General features: G+C 44.4%; 1 protein-coding gene across 1 annotated transcript in view; it reads right to left on the minus strand.

Moving 5' to 3' along the window:
* Positions 1-16236, minus strand: part of itih5 (inter-alpha-trypsin inhibitor heavy chain 5) — a 29114-nt gene extending 12878 nt beyond the window's left edge. Inside the window, exons 1-8 of the mRNA XM_083632262.1 lie at positions 16047-16236; positions 15919-15963; positions 14141-14304; positions 12948-13058; positions 8250-8530; positions 7249-7418; positions 6571-6687; positions 71-242 (exon numbers count right to left, since the gene is read on the minus strand). Coding sequence (XP_083488388.1) covers positions 71-242; positions 6571-6687; positions 7249-7418; positions 8250-8530; positions 12948-13058; positions 14141-14304; positions 15919-15963; positions 16047-16181 — 1195 coding nt within the window. The 5' untranslated portion in view covers positions 16182-16236. The remainder of the gene's footprint in view (positions 1-70; positions 243-6570; positions 6688-7248; positions 7419-8249; positions 8531-12947; positions 13059-14140; positions 14305-15918; positions 15964-16046) is intronic.

The following is a 16236-nucleotide window of genomic DNA, read 5'->3' on the forward strand; positions in this document are numbered from 1 at the left end:
GAACCCTGAATGTAACATGAGATTAGTGGACAGGCAGATTCCTCCCATCTGGTCCGGAGGAGTGTCTCACCTCCAGTGGGCACCAGCATGTAAATAAACTTCTTGGCGTCTCTGATGTTGAGGGGCGTGACGGGAACCAGGCGATTCGGCTGCCACACCTTGATCTTATTGGAGAAGCTGATGAAGTTAAAGCTATCGCCGGGACGCAGATCCTTCAGAATGGTGAACAGAGCATCCTTAGTCTGAGAGAGAGTCATGGAGAGAGAGAGACAAAGGGAGAGAAAGATTTGTGATTTTGTGCCATGTTTCATCCAGGCAATTTTGGCATTCATCTCTCCAATTCGTAGCAATAATACTTTCATGTTGCATACTGCATTTCATTCATGAAATGAAAATGAAATGCTTTATATGTAGAGTGCCTTACTATTAACAAGTGTGAAAAATGTGTTGGTTTCTGTGGTGCAGCCATGGTTACTGTATTATGGACACAAAACCCACGTGCCATCAATCAAAGGCCCAGCACTGTGACCAGCTGTGGTGCTCCAGATTACACACACACACACACACACACACACACACACATACACACACACACACACACACACACACACACACACACACACACACACACGCACGCACGCACGCACACACACACGCACACACACACACACACACACACAAACACACACACATACACACACACACAAACACACACACACACACACGCACACACGCACACACGCACGCACACAAACCTACTCCACCCAGTCCTCCGTGTAAGTTGGTTTCTCTTCCAGCAGTTAGTTTGTTTGTCTGTCAGCAGGATATTTCAAAGACCTATGAACAGATTTCCATGAAATTTGGCAGATATGTCTTGGGACAATTGAGTGGATTTTGGTGGTGATCTGGGGCCCTATTCACAAAACATTTGATCTTACCCCAAGGAGGAGGACTCCCAAACAGCACTAAAGGTTCCTAGCTGTTTCCTCTTAAAACCTATTGACCAAGATGCTGATGCCAACTTTGACTAAGGAATGGAGAGAACTCTTAAGCTACTGTAAGGGAAAGGGCGGGGTCGACCCCGTTGCTATGGATGATGTTGTGTTTCATGAAAAGTGATTGGCTGATAGGGGATGGGTCTCTGTCATTAAAATCAACATGGTATCATGTTGCCATATTAAAAGATAGAGTACTTTATTTATCCCCGAAATAGAGAATTTAAAATAAAAATGTAGGCTGAGTGTCACTGATTTAACATGAAATAAAGAATAATATATTGAGCCTCTTACATGTCTGGCAGCTCGTTAAACAATTAGCGGATATTCATATAAGCAGCCTTTTAATTATCAGACTAGAATAGCCATGGCTGATATAGTAATAAAAACAAAAACCAAACGGAATGCAAAAACAGAAGGAAAAGGTCCGTGTGCTGGGGAGGTCAAAACAGATGTGATGAAGGTGCTCTTTTGTTGGCAACACAAAAGTTCCAAACAGAAGAAAGGTCCAAGGCACTCTTCTTCTGGCAAAACGTTTTAAAGCCCTTACTCACATGGTGACAGTGTTAAAAAGCTAGACAAAGCTTGTTCATGTTAAAATAGAGAGAGCTGGGATACTGCCCACGCGTAGCGGCACAAACAGCCTTCTTCAGGGTGACTTGACCTTTCTTCTTTTTTGGAAGCAAGGAAAGCTTTTACTTCTTGTCCAACTTGTGCATGAAAGGAAGGACATTATTCAAGGAAAATGTAGAGTTGGGATAACTTCAAAAACAAAACAAAAAAGAAGCGTGGGAAAATATGTGCCTGCAAATAAATGTGCTTTTCCCATTTGTGTCCAGAAGCAGCGATGTGTGAAAAGCGCTGGTATTCTTTGCAGTCTCAGGCGAGGGCAGACATTGCAGAATTCAAGCGACAAACAACAGCCACAGGCAATATAGGACTTTAAGCCAATTATTTTCAACTACGCTAGATCACCATGTTTTATTCTCTATCATTCAATGTATTTAGCCTTATACAAAAATGAACATACATGTATTTACTGTATATATTAATGATCTTAGCAGACATTTTAGGCTTGTTTGTGATTTGTTCTTAGCGACTCAGCCCTTGTTCACACATGACGCCGAACGTAAGCAGAGCTGAAGCTTGAGGCAGGCTCAAGCTGAGCTGACGCCTAACCGTTCACACAAGAAGCCTTCTCTTTTCCTCTCAGCGCCTCCTCGGCACGCCTTGAACCCGCCCACAACTCCCATTGACTTCATGCCTGGCAGCTTCAAGCTTCACGCGTCACGCTTGGAAAATAGGACTGAATCCTGAACGTTCACGTGAGCAAGGCGTGAGCGTGGCTTCGGCGTGACACGCGCGTGTGTGGTGTGAACGGCCTCGCCTGTTAACAAGGACGCCTAAATGAAATTTGTTGGTTCAGCGTAGGTTGAGCTTAGGTGGAGCGTTGCTTTGGCGTATGGTGTGAACCGCCACTTCGGGGTCCTCTTGACTACTAACTTGTCACAGATTTAGGAGCTGGTTTTAGCGCTGCAACGCTTTGTGAAATACTCATCCTATGACCCCAGGGTACATCACTGAGGATACGTCCCAGTTATGCATCCATGCGATGTTTTTTTTTTTTAGTTAGCCTGGCCTAGCCAGTGACTCATAGGAATAGACTATGTGACAACCAGGAAAGACTAGTGACTACTGGAGAGTCAGTTGACAGCCGGAACAGGGACGGCACCCGGGTAGCAGTATGGGTTAGCTCCCCAGCCTGCGTCTTCCGTGAGGAAGAAGCCCAACAACCCACGAGAGGCCTTTTAGGAGGGCCATTCAAGCCGCAAGTGGAGACCGCAGTGCCACCAAGTACTGGTACTGCATGGTGTCCACTAAGATACCATCACCTCGGAATGAGATGTTTGGAGCGGGGGAGTCTGGTGCAGCGCACAGGTCGTAGACCTGGTGAGACGAGGGAGGAACCCGGCCGGGTAGCAACCCACAGAGCCCGGTCCCTCTACGTACCAGAGCCCTCCCCCTCCCCCGTCCCAGCAGAGTAGTTCCGGAGCAGCGGATTGAGTGGCCCTGACCACGTGACCACCTTCGACCCTCCCTATAGGGCTGACCGTGGGTAGCTACTGGGACGTAAGTTGGGGCTTGGCCAGCCCCGACTGGGTCACCTGGGCGAGGGTGTATGATGTTGCGAGACCCGAAACATCCTATGACCCCAGGGTACATCACTGAGGATACGTCCCAGTTATGCATCCATGCGATGTTTTTTTTTCTTTATTAGTTAGCCTGGCCTAGCCAGTGACTCATAGGAATAGACTATGTGACAACCAGGAAAGACTAGTGACTACTGGAGAGTCAGTTGACAGCCGGAACAGGGACGGCACCCGGTAGCAGTATGGGTTAGCTCCCCAGCCTGCGTCTTCCGTGAGGAAGAAGCCCAACAACCCACGAGAGGCCTTTTAGGAGGGCCATTCAAGCCGCAAGTGGAGACCGCAGTGCCACCAAGTACTGGTACTGCATGGTGTCCACTAAGATACCATCACCTCGGAATGAGATGTTTGGAGTGGGGGAGTCTGGTGCAGCGCACAGGTCGTAGACCTGGTGAGACGAGGGAGGAACCCGGCCGGGTGGCAACCCACAGAGCCCGGTCCCTCTACATACCAGAGCCCTCCCCCTCCCCCGTCCCAGCAGAGTAGTTCCGGAGCAGCGGATTGAGTGGCCCTGACCACGTGACCACCTTCGACCCTCCCTATAGGGATGACCGTGGGTAGCTACTGGGACGTAAGTTGGGGCTTGGCCAGCCCCGACTGGGTCACCTGGGCGAGGGTGTATGATGTTGCGAGACCCGAAACATCCTATGACCCCAGGGTACATCACTGAGGATACGTCCCAGTTATGCATCCATGCGATGTTTTTTTCTTTATTCTTCGACCAACAATTTAGGAGTCCTGAAATTAGGTCTGACACTTGCATTATTCTGAAGACTTTCTCCTAAATCGGCAAGTCTGGAGCTACTTTTAGCCTTCAGATGTTTTGTGAATACGGCTCCAGATCTACATCCATGAATGTGGGTGTCGTATAGCTGTGGAGGGCTACCAGATGCCTATGGGCTGTATACAGCGAAGGTCAGTGCCACAGATTGACCTAACAGTGAAGCCCTCCATTGTGGAGCCACATCAAAACACACTTGTTGTTCTGTTCCTGCGGACCACTGGGGGCCGGCCCTGGGTGGGGGGCCGGATCAAGGGGTCGAGGGCGCTGTCGTCTAGAAAGTTCCATTACCCCATAGACACTGACCTTCCTCTCTCACAGCATGGCCCTGTATGGACCCACTTCTCTCTCTCTCTCTCTCTCTCTCTGCAATCTGTTTTTCAGTTTTTCCCGTTTAGGCGTCCTACGCTCCAGTGTGGTGTGTGTGTGTGTGTGTGTGTGTGTGTGTGTGTGTGTGTGTAAGGCAGCTGCAGAGATCGAATACGCGTCTGACCGAGGGGATTATCATGCTATTACAGATGGAGGGAATAGGTCTGATATTGCTATTCCGGTGTGGGAGTTAGCGAGGAGGTTGGGTGTCAGGTTCACTATCCAGTACAGCCAGCGGAATTGAATTGGCTTTGGAAACAGGGTTTGAATGGCTTTGCATAGGAAACTTGGGGTAAAACTATCTGAGAATTAATCAGATTTCCTCCAACTGACACTGGGGAACCGTGAGACTGATCCCATATGGTATTTTTGACCTAAACTAGCTGCACTATGCAAGATTGTTTATGTAAAAAACTAAACGACCACACCACAGATATATGCCTCCGCCAACAAGTGAGCCGTCAACATCCATGTATGTCCAGACTTTGACGTTTGAGCCAAATGTGAAGAAATTCCGTCAAGGTGTTACTGAGATATCTTGTTAACGAGCTTGAAAATGGCGTTCATGAGGTCACAGTGACCTTTGACCACCAAAATGTAATCAGTTCATCCTTGAGTCCCAGTGGACGTTTGAGCCAAATGTGACGAAATTCCGTGAAGGCGTTCCTGAGATATCACGTTAACGAGCTAGAAAATGCATTCGTGAGGTCACAGTGACCTTGAACTTTGACCTGTGACCACCAAAATGCAATCAGTTCATCCTTAAGTCCAAGGGGACGTTTGAGCCAAATGTGACGAAATTCAGTCAAGGCGTTCCTGAGATATCACGTTAACGAGCTTGAAGCTTCAAGTTTGGCATTTTGACCATCGGTTGGTTATTTGGAGGCCGAAACAGCTAGCCCTAAGACCAGGGGTTTCCCACAGAGCCACAGTTGCGCCTGCAATTGTTCCGTGATTGGCAAGCTGTGCGATAACTGGACAGGCACCTGTCAATCATGCCCCAAAACATAGTCTGCTTTATCTTCTATTTGACTCTAAATGGGACCATAATTTACAAAATGATCATCATGCTGTATTGAAGACGACTTGAGACCATAAATAAATAGTGAACAATGTAGGCTATTATGAACACACCAATGACTTATTTTTAAAGTCACAGACATTGAAATTTAGGGATCTAGTGGATTTCAAAACTGCACAAATAGTGTTTAAAGCAACACAAAATCTACTGCCAAACAACATCCAAAAAATGTTCAATGATAGAGAAGGGGGATATAACTTAAGAGGGAGATTTAATTTAAAACAGCCGACTGTGCACACCACTAAGAAAAGCATGTGCATTTCTGTCTGTGGGGTGAAGTTGTGGAATGGTTTACCGGAGGAGTGAAAGGAAAGTAAAAATATTGTTCATTTTAAGAGAAAGTTGAAACACTTTATACTGGAGAAATATAGAACTGATGGTTAACTGTCTTTCGATGATGTATAGTTCAAATGCTAAAAATGTATATATGACGTATAGATCAAATGCTTAAAAAAATAAAAAATAAAAAAAATAAAAAAATTGCTTGCTGTTTTTGTTAATTTGTTCGTTTGTTTTTTGTAATTAGACCTATGGAAAGTTTGTAATTTATAAGATGAACTGGGTTAGGGCATTTACAAGCTTATAGCTTCAGCCCTAACCTTTTCGGCCAGCATCGTATGTTTGTTTTGTTTCGCATGGTTTTTTTTTGTGATGTGGCGCGAAATAAACTTTATTCATTCATTCATTCATTCATAAACTCATTAGGAAAGTGTTTACTGAGGTCATAAATCAAGTGAGAAGTAGGGTCATTTCCCCATTGACTTCCATACAATCAGACTTCTTTTTGGAGCCAGTGGAGTTGCCCCCTGCAGGCCATTCAAAAGAATGCAGGTTTAAGCACTTCTGCATTGGCTTCATTTGTCAGAACCAGAGTTTGCCCCTTGACTTCATTGCAATTGAGAAGAGCATTTCCACTAACTGCGATGCTGTAGATTTGCCCAAATTGTCAGATATGGACACTAGGAGGGACCTAAACAACAGATTACATGATTTCTGGGTAATGAAGTCCTTCAAACTTTCCAAAATCCAATTCGTTATTTCCCTCTGCCACTAGGGGCCGCCAAATGACAAAGTTGCCTAGTGCCACTTTAACATGACAAATCGTCTTTCATGTTTCCAAAGAGCGTGCCACTTTACCTGTCTGATCTTAGTCCCCAACATGGAGGCGCTGGTGTCGATCACAAACACAACATTCTTGGGCACAACGGGCAGGTCTTTGGGAGCAAAGTAATGCACGAAATGGCCATTCAAAACCTGGGGAAGAGAGGAGTGTAAAGAGAGAGAGACAGAGAGAGAGAGAGAGAGAGAGAGAGAGAGAGAGAGAGAGAGAGAGGTCGCAGTAGCTTTTATTTGATTGGCAAAATACGATCTTTCAAAAGACAGTTTGGCTGTAGCGTAAGGCCGGTGGCAGTAATCCAGAGAAATGAATGACTAACAGGTGTGTGTGTGTGTGTGTGTGTGTGTGTGTGTGTGTGTGTGTGTGTGTGTGTGTGTGTGTGTGTGTGTGTGTGTGTGTGTGTGTGTGTGTGTGTGTGTGTGTGTGTGTGTGTGTGTGTGTGTGAGGAATTTGCGTGCATGCATACAAAATATGAGAGCGATTTGAGTCTGGTTTTGTTTAGGCTGTGAAATGGACCATAATACTCTGACATGCTTTATTGACTAAGTGTGGACAGACTCCGGTCACGGTACATAAGAGCAGTATTTACATATTATTTAAGATCATATATCAATATATAAATGTCTCTTTTCATCCTCCTCTTCTCTTTTGTTTGTTTATTCTACATATTTGTTTGTTGTTTATTTGTTTATGTGTACCTGTATGTCTCCTATCCCCATCTCTCTCTCCACATCGTAGCGGAGCACAAAGTCTCCCAGGTTGCCGTTGGTGGTGATCTTGGCCTGTTGGACGATGTTGGGGCTGAAGGTGACCTTGCAGAGGTTCTTGTCGCGTTTGATCGCCGTGGTGACAGGAAGCTCGATCTTGGCTGGAGGCCAAAGGTGGGAAGTAAGGGTTTGTGTTTGTGTTTGAATTGGCAGAAGAAAAGAGTTGAGGGGAAATGCCACACCGTCCCAAGACAATTCATTCAACAATGAGGATCTAACGGAAATAACACACAAATTAGACTTTGAATGGAAAGAGTGAACACTGACAACATTTTTTGTCAGAGGAAGACAAATCAGACTGCACGATTTGGTCAGTTTTAACATTTGGGATAGTGTTCATTTCCATGTTTAAAGAGAGGGGTTTAGACATATAAATATAAATATTACTTTGATACAGCAAAGAAAAGTAGAATAGCAATAAGAATATCCTATAATAAGAAGGCAAAGTCTCTGTGTGTGTGAGTGAGTGAGTGAGTGAGTGAGTGAGTGAGTGAGGGAGTGAGGGAGTGAGTGAGTGAGTGAGTGAGTGACTGACTGACTGACTGACTGAGTGACTGAGTCAGTGAGTGAGTGAGTGAGTGAGTGAGTGAGTTAGTGAGCAGAAGGTGTGTTCAGCCACAGCTATGCCATTTTACTTGCGATTGCGCTTAATCTTTCAGGAAGTGTAAAGAGCACCCCTCCGGGTGACACAAGTGCCAGATTTTTTATATTTATGATGGCTGCGCAGATTAATGGCCGAACTTGCGATGGCTGCGCAGCCGCAAAATAATAGCAGTAGAACATAATATGTAGATAAAACATAAAAAAGAAATAATGTGTACAACATGAGAATTACAAAAAAAAAGAACAATATGAAAATGAACTATAAAATATCAAGAAATATGCAAAATGAGAAAAATATTAAAATATGAGAAAAACACATAGGACCCTACCTGGTGTCTTGGGTGCGTTATGCCCGGACGCGGCATTGGCGGCGGCGATGCTCTTGGCGTTGCGGAGCGGCAGCACCTCGAGGTGTGTGATGGGCGAGTGGTCGACGATGGTGACGTCCAGGCTGAGGCGGCTGACCAGCTGTAGGGGGCGCAGGCTGGTCACGTGCTCGTAGCGGCCCAGGCGCCGCGCAAGCAGCTCCTCGTACGTCAGCAAGAACACCGCCCGGTTCCGACCCGGGATGCTGGCCGCCATCCTGAACACCTCCACCTCCGACTCAGCACTGCGGAGGGGAGAGGAGATGCGGTCGTACCGGTATATTCATAATATATCAGGCCGATTTGGCATTTTATCAAAAATGGCATCTGGTCCGCTCAGTGTCGCCCACCTCTGATATGATGATATGGTGCAGTTTCATTGATTACATAGGTAATGTGATCTATTTTGATCAGATTCCACCCAAGTATGTATGAATTTTAATTTTGTTATCAGCCAACTATCATTGCCATTCTGGGATGAAATCTGAGGCCATGGTTCTCACTTCTTAGCAGGAAAATGGTGGATTGCCCACTCCGAGTAGGGGTGAGTCCTTACTCCAATTGAGGGAGTTCAAGTATCTCCTCTGGTGTGAAGGAGGCAAAGCTCTCGATCTACCGCTCAGTCTTCATCTCCAACTCTCACCTCTGGTCATGAAGGATGGGTCATGACCGAAAGGATCGTGGATACAAGCGGCCGAAATGGGTTTTCTCAGGAGGGTGGCTGGCATCTTTCTTAGGGACAAGGTGAGAAGCTTGGTCACCTGTGAGAGACTCTGAGTAGAGCTGCTGCTCCTTTGCATAGAAAGGAGCCAGTTGAGGTGGTTCAGGCATCTAGTAAGGATGCCTCCTGCAGTCGCCTCCCCAGGGAGGTTCTCCAGGCACGTCTAGCTGGGAGGAGGTCACAGGGCAGACCGAGGAGGACCAGGTGGAGTGATGACATTTCCACACTGGTCTGGGAACGCCTTGGGATCCCCCAGTCAGAGCTGGTTAATGTGCCCAGGAAAAGGGAAGTTTTGGGTTCCCTGCTGGAACTGCTACCTCCACAACCCACCTCCAGATAAGCGGTTGAAGATGAATGGATGGCATTATCATTCTTGGAATCAATGGAGAGTTTTAGTGTTTCATAGTCTGATAGGTTTAGTCTGCTGTTTCAGAGACCCCCCTCTGGTGGCTTATTCAGTGGTAGTGTATGTCGGTCTGTAAGGTGTGGTCTCTCCACTCATGGTTTAATCAGTGTTATACAACAGGTAGTTCCGGCCGAGCAATTTGATTGGACAAGAGGGATCCTACGAGTGCCTATATTTCACGATAATGCACTGGCGCTTCACTGTGTGTAGATCACTCCGCTTCACAGCTGCCCTAATCAACAAAACACTTCACAGCTCTAGAGTAGACAGTAGTAAAGTAGACAGCCTGCAGTTAATTAGGCTGATTAGGCTACATTTTCAGCAAAGCAGAAAGCTGAGGGGACTATTTTTGTTGGCGGAGGAATAAATACAGAAATCATCTATTTTCTCAGCTTTTTGTCATTTTTTTAATCAGCTTTGTTTAATAGAACTGTTGTATAAAAGCAATATCACACTCGAGGTCGTGCATTGTTGTCTAATATTGGCACTGCTGTGATTATCTACGGCACTCGGCCTGCGGCCTCGTGCCTGCGACCGAATCACAGCAGTGCCAATATTAGCCAACAATGCACTCCCTCTCGTGTGATATTGCTTAATTAGAACACGGCTCTCTCGAATACTCGATTCTGATCGGTCAATCAACAATATTCACCGGTCATTATTTCTCGACAACCGACCGCTGCTCTGCCACACCTGGATTAATCAGTTGGTAAGAGCATTTTGTCCGCAGACGCTACTAATTAGGCCAACCAGTTGCAGCTGTGGTGTCTTGTGTGCCAATTACGAATGAAACCGCTTTGTGTTGAAAACGCTATTAAAAAGTCTATTTGAATAATTATTTTTGTCAGATTATTGAATGATTTAGTTGTAGGCCGTGTTCTAAGCGGGATAATGTATACTGAGCCGGTGATTACTGGAAATAATGACCTTCAGGTGAATATTAAGCCCTCCGCTGCGCGTCGGGCTAAATCATTCACCTGTCGGTCATTATTTCCACAGTAATCACCGGCTCAGTATACATTATCCCTTACTTAGAACACGGCTCTCTTGAATACTTGATTCTGATTGGTCAATCAACAATATTCACCGGTCATTATTTCTCGACAACCGACCGCTGCTCTGCCACACCTGGATTAATCAGTTGATAAGAGCCTTTTGTCAGCAAGACACTACTAATTAGGCCAACCAGTTGCAGCTGTGGTGTCTTGTGTGCCAATTACGAATGAAACCGCTTTGTCGTTGAAAACGCTATTAAAAAATATATTTGAATAATTATTTTTGTCAGATTATTGAATGATTTAGTTGTAGGCCGTGTTCTAAGCGGGATAATGTATATTGAGGCGGTGATTACTGGGAAATAATGACCTTCAGGTGAACGATTAAGCCCTCTGCTACGCGTCGGGCTCAATCCACCTGTCGGTCATTATTTCCCCCGTAATCACCGCCTCAATATACATTATCCCTTACGTAGTGTATGTCAGTCTGTAAGGTGTGGTCTGTTTATTCAGTGGTAGTGTATGTCAGTCTGTAAGGTGTGGTCTGTGCACTCATGGTTTATTCAGTGGTTGTGTATGTCAGTCTGTAAGGTGTGGTCTGTCCACTCATGGCTTATTCAGTGGTTGTGTATGTCAATCTGTAAGGTAAGAACTGAATTAGGCAAAAGAGTCTCTGTTATAGAATGGAATTTCACCATCCCTCATCCGCTATATAATATAACAGCTTATATAAACCAAATTGAATGAAGCCAAGAGTCCAGGAAGTGTCTTATAAAAGTATATTTAAAGCCATAACATTGTCCTATAAACTGCATTATATGAGGACTGAATCTCAATGTACCATCTGATCAATGTACAGTTCAGCCGTGATTGACAGTTGACATGGATTACTTATAGAGAGAGAAAAGGAAAAGAGGGGGGAGAGGAATGTGTGAATAGTTTGGAGTGTGCCTTGTGCAGTCTGACTGGGAGACTGTTATCAGCAAGCGTTCCTGTCTCATGGTCATTGTCATGCTGAGTTTCTGAAGGCCAGAGCAAAGGGAAGAAATCTCCTCCTATGTGTCTGCCTGTCCAAATATGCATTTGTGAGATATCTTATGACTAATAACTCATAGCATTAATTATGTGTATGCAATTATAGCTTATAACAGCTTATTGATTCGGAAATGCCAATGGAACTTCAATTTTCTACAACAGTCTCTAATGTTAATTCTGCTCCAGGGGAGTGCGAAATCTAGAAGGTTAGCAATGTTCAATCTTATTAATCGCACCTTTAAATAAAGAGGATCAATGAAGAATAAACAATAAAGGAAGAGCTGTAAACAGAAATAAATATTAAATAGAAGGACAGAGAATTATGCAGGAGAGGAGTAACAGACAGAGGGGGTGGAGTGCTGAATTGCACATTCCAAGTGGTGATATCATGAATGTTTGTGTGTGTGTGTGTGTGTGTGTGTGTGTGTGTGTGTGTGTGTGTGTGTGTGCGTGCGTGCGTGCGTGCGTGCGTGCGTGCGTGCGTGCGCGCGCGCGTGTTTGTGTGTGTGCGCGTGTGTTTGTGTGTGTGCGGGTGTGTGCGCATGTCTATAGCACCCTTCTTCCTCGTCTCACCATCGTCCACTTCAATCGCTCCCTTCCTTCCCTCCTTGGCCTTTTACACTGGAGTCAGTGAGTCATAGGATCACATTTTATGAAATTTTATTTTTGGGATGACAGCTGGAAACAGCATGATGTCATTTCTGCCATGGTTCAGATTTATCACAGATCACAGATTTATGTGACAATCCTGAGTGACGATCTTACACACACACACACACACACACACACACACACACACACACACACACACACACACACACACACACACACACACACACACACACACACACACACACACACACACACACACACACACACAGAGTTGTACTTAAAGGGGGACTTACCACCCAGATATGTCACTTTCCATTCTTTCCATTCATTTCCTGGAGGCTTACCCTAACCACTACTTGCTTAAACCTAACCCCTATCCTATATGTAACTATTTTACTTAATGCCCCAATAAATAAAATAAGGCTGATATCTGAATGTACCAACAGCATTCTGTAATTACCACTTTTGGCAGCAGAGGCCAGTGTTGCTGCCGCTTTAACCTAACCCTAACCTTAACCACTGACCCCAAAAATCTGCTTTTTTACCAATTGGGGACACGGCTTTTGTCCCCAATTGCACAAGCCGTCCCCAATCATCTGCTCTTAAGTCTGGTGTGTGTCTCCAATTTTGGCTTAAGTCCCCCCCCCCCCCCCCCACACACACACACACACACACTTCCTGTGGTGGAAGAGGTAGTAGGGATATTATCAAACTGTTTGCAAAATAGGAACCTGAGAGGGGCTGTGTAATTATAAGGAGACGCCAGGGAGAGATCAGACTGCAGGAGTGGCCACACACAGACTCAAGCATGCACTCGCGCACGCACACACACACACACACACACACACACACACACACACACACACACACACACACACTCGGGTTTGCATTACCTTGCGTCACCTGACTCTTTGTTCTTGGGCTTGCCGTTCTCCCCCTTCTCCTGCTTGACCTTCTTTTGCCTGGGCCTGACCTCACTCTGATAGACGCGCCCGCCGATGATCCTGGTTCATAGGGGTCAAAGGTCAAGGATTAGACTGGCGCTTTTAATCTGGGTCACCCATTGTCGCCGTTCAAGCAGGGTTTTTTTTTTACAAAAGGGCAAAATTTGTGGACAAAATCCCATTGTTCCCTATTTACAGTGAACAACATGAATGAGTGGCGGTGACTTTGCCAGAGTTAACGACGGTATAAACGTCCGAGCAGCCTTTAGTCTCCTCACTGACCGCTGCCGTGGCAACCGAAGCCTCATAAATCAACACAACCATTGAGACAGGGTGTCAATTCACTAAAAGTCCCTGCATCTAACATCATTTACCACCAAGACTTCCAAACTCCTTTATATCTGCTACATTTCTGGAGCAAAGGCAGATGAGTGACAAAATATGATTTGGTCATTGTGATAAATTATTAGTCATCAAACTACCAGATTAAAGGAACATTGGTCAAGAATGTTCCCCTGAAGTGATTGAATTTAGAGTATATTACTTCCAAATAAATCTGCCTTTTTTTTTTTGCTTGATGTTTTAATAAAAACACTAAAAGGTCACAATTGGATTAACCTATAGCCAAACTCAATTGATGTCCATGACCAATGAACTTGGATTAGGAAAAGTAAAAAGAAAAATGGGAACACATTTTTCTTAATCAACACATACTGTAAACAGGGATCCTATCTACACAACCTGTATAGCAGTGGTTCTCAACATGGGGTCCGAGAACCAACAGGGGTCCTTGAAGCGATTCCAGGGGGTCCCCAGCAAATTGATTAATTGATAAACGTCACCATTATTTAATTTAAAAGAATTGTAGAATGTAAGAATGACTAGTTTGATCATATTTTCTCTGTTATCTCTCCACCTCGATAGTCATGGAATTCTGAACAAAATCCTATCTAGCAAATGCAATAAAAACATATTCTCAGATTTGGGTCTAAAAGACACAGAGAGGACGAGAAAGGGGTCCTTGATATGAAAAAGGTTGTGAATCACTGCTTATAGATTTAATTGTGCTTTGAGAGGGCCAAATGGGACTTGGGTGAAATAAATAGAGTTATTGTTGTTGCTCAGTATGAAGCGGTTCTTACATGGTGAAGTTGGAGATGTAGGCAGCAGCGGGGATCTGAAAGTGGAAGACGCCCTCTGCGGCGGCAGAGTGGCGATTGAGCATGGCGCAGGACACGGCCGTGAAGGCGTACCGGGAGATGATGGTGGTCTTGATGGCGAGCTCCTGGATGTGCGGTTTTGTCTCCTGCTCGGTGAACACATTTACACATCATTATTGCAGAGCTATCAGTATATCATTATACAATGGTGCAATGTAACAAAGTAACAAAGTAATAATACTTTGTTACAGTTCTTAAGTATTTTTGGGGAGTATCTGTGCTTTAGCTACTTGAGTATTTATATTTCTGTCATCCTTCACTTTTACTCCACAGTACATTTCTAAATAAAATGTAGCCTATACTTTTTACTCCACTAGCATGTTCATCTTCTATTATAAAAGGGAGCAAGTGATTTCACCTTATGACATCATCAGTGATGTCATAAGATTTGGAGCAAGTGGGCAATGTTCCAATGTCATCAGTGATAAGAGCAAAATGCTACTTTTACTTTCAATAGCCTATCTACATATCATAAAAGTATGTTTGATACTTATAGGTAGCCTACTAAACAGCCTATCAGATAAGACTTTTACTCAAAATGTAATACGATATAACAGTCAAAAAAGGATTTGCGGCCCTGGTAAAGCTGAAGCTTTAAATCAAATGTAACTGAAATAGCCTATATCAAATCAAATGTTTATTTGGTCAAATAATTATGTAAATACGGTTACTATAACTGAATATAAACTATAATCGAGTAGACTTTAAGACACTTTAAGACATTTTACATTTAACTTATGTAGGCTAATTGAAATGCATGCAAACATGACATGTAGCCTAATTGAAATAGGCTAGTTAAAGTCTGGTTTTTGGGTATACTGATTTCTTTGAGTGTAGGTGAGTTTAATTTCTACCAAAGTAATTTTCTGGTAGGCTATATGATATATGTAGGCTACTTTTACTGAAGTGTGGCTTTCAGGGACTTCACCATACTGATCATGTGAAGATGTCGATGAATGCCCGACTTTGGAAACTATTGTCCGTGTCCTTTGCTGCGCGTATTGGCACTGACAGTCCAATCCCCCATTTTCTCTTCGATTTAAAAGATGAATAGGTGAAGTTTGATAGGCCTACATGTAGCCTAGCTAGCTATTGAGATTCTCCCTGAGTTCCAAAAACCTAGCGGGCTCGTCTCGTGCATTCTTCCCACATTACTGGAGCGCGTCCAGAGAGGAGAGCCAGTGCGTCTGGCAAGCGCGCTTGGCCGCTGGCCTGCACGTCACACCCACAGCTGAATTTCAGATGACCAAATCCACTTCTGATCAAAACAGCTAGGCCTACTCAAACCTAAATTAGGTCATGTATTCTAGGTCAGTTAAGGTAGATGTGTAGGCTAGAGCTATAGGCTGTGTTTACAAGCGGCATCATTTCAGGCAAATCAACCCAAATCTCCCAACACTGGTGATGATGATGACTGGTCAATAAAAGTGATGAATTGTAGCCTATTTAGGTCACCAAACTAATTAAGCTTAGGCCTATTATCTTATAGGTATATAGGCCATGGGAATGGCCCATTGTTTTAAGATACATTTCCATTTAATTAAAAAAAAAACTTTGCATGTTAAAAAAAAATATATATAGCCTATATATATTTTGACGGTCACATCCCGTCCCAGTTGAATTTTGCAGCTGAAAGTGCACAGACATCACTAGGAGGCATAGGACGCAAATAAGTTTATCCAAATTAGACTTGGCTTTACCTTGGTCAGTATAGTTTTCACCTGCCGAGGCACCCTGCGTGGAGCCTGTGGACACAATCAAAACAGTCAGTTGATGACATCTAATAAGTGGCACCAATGTGCAACACGTCGTCTTTGAAATGTCTTACAATGTCTGGATCAAAGTCGGTCAAGTCAGAATCAAAATCATCTCCGAACTGAGACTCGTCCAGTTGGCCCAGCACACACGGGCTGCTGAACCACAACAGCAGAGTCCACACCAGCATCTTGCAGTCCTTTTCCATCAAACAAATTAAACAGATAAATGGGACATTATCCCTGCGGTGCGCAGCGCTCCGA

Source organism: Poromitra crassiceps (genome assembly GCF_964638095.1).
Source record: "Poromitra crassiceps genome assembly, chromosome: 2".
NCBI lineage: Eukaryota > Metazoa > Chordata > Actinopteri > Beryciformes > Melamphaidae > Poromitra > Poromitra crassiceps.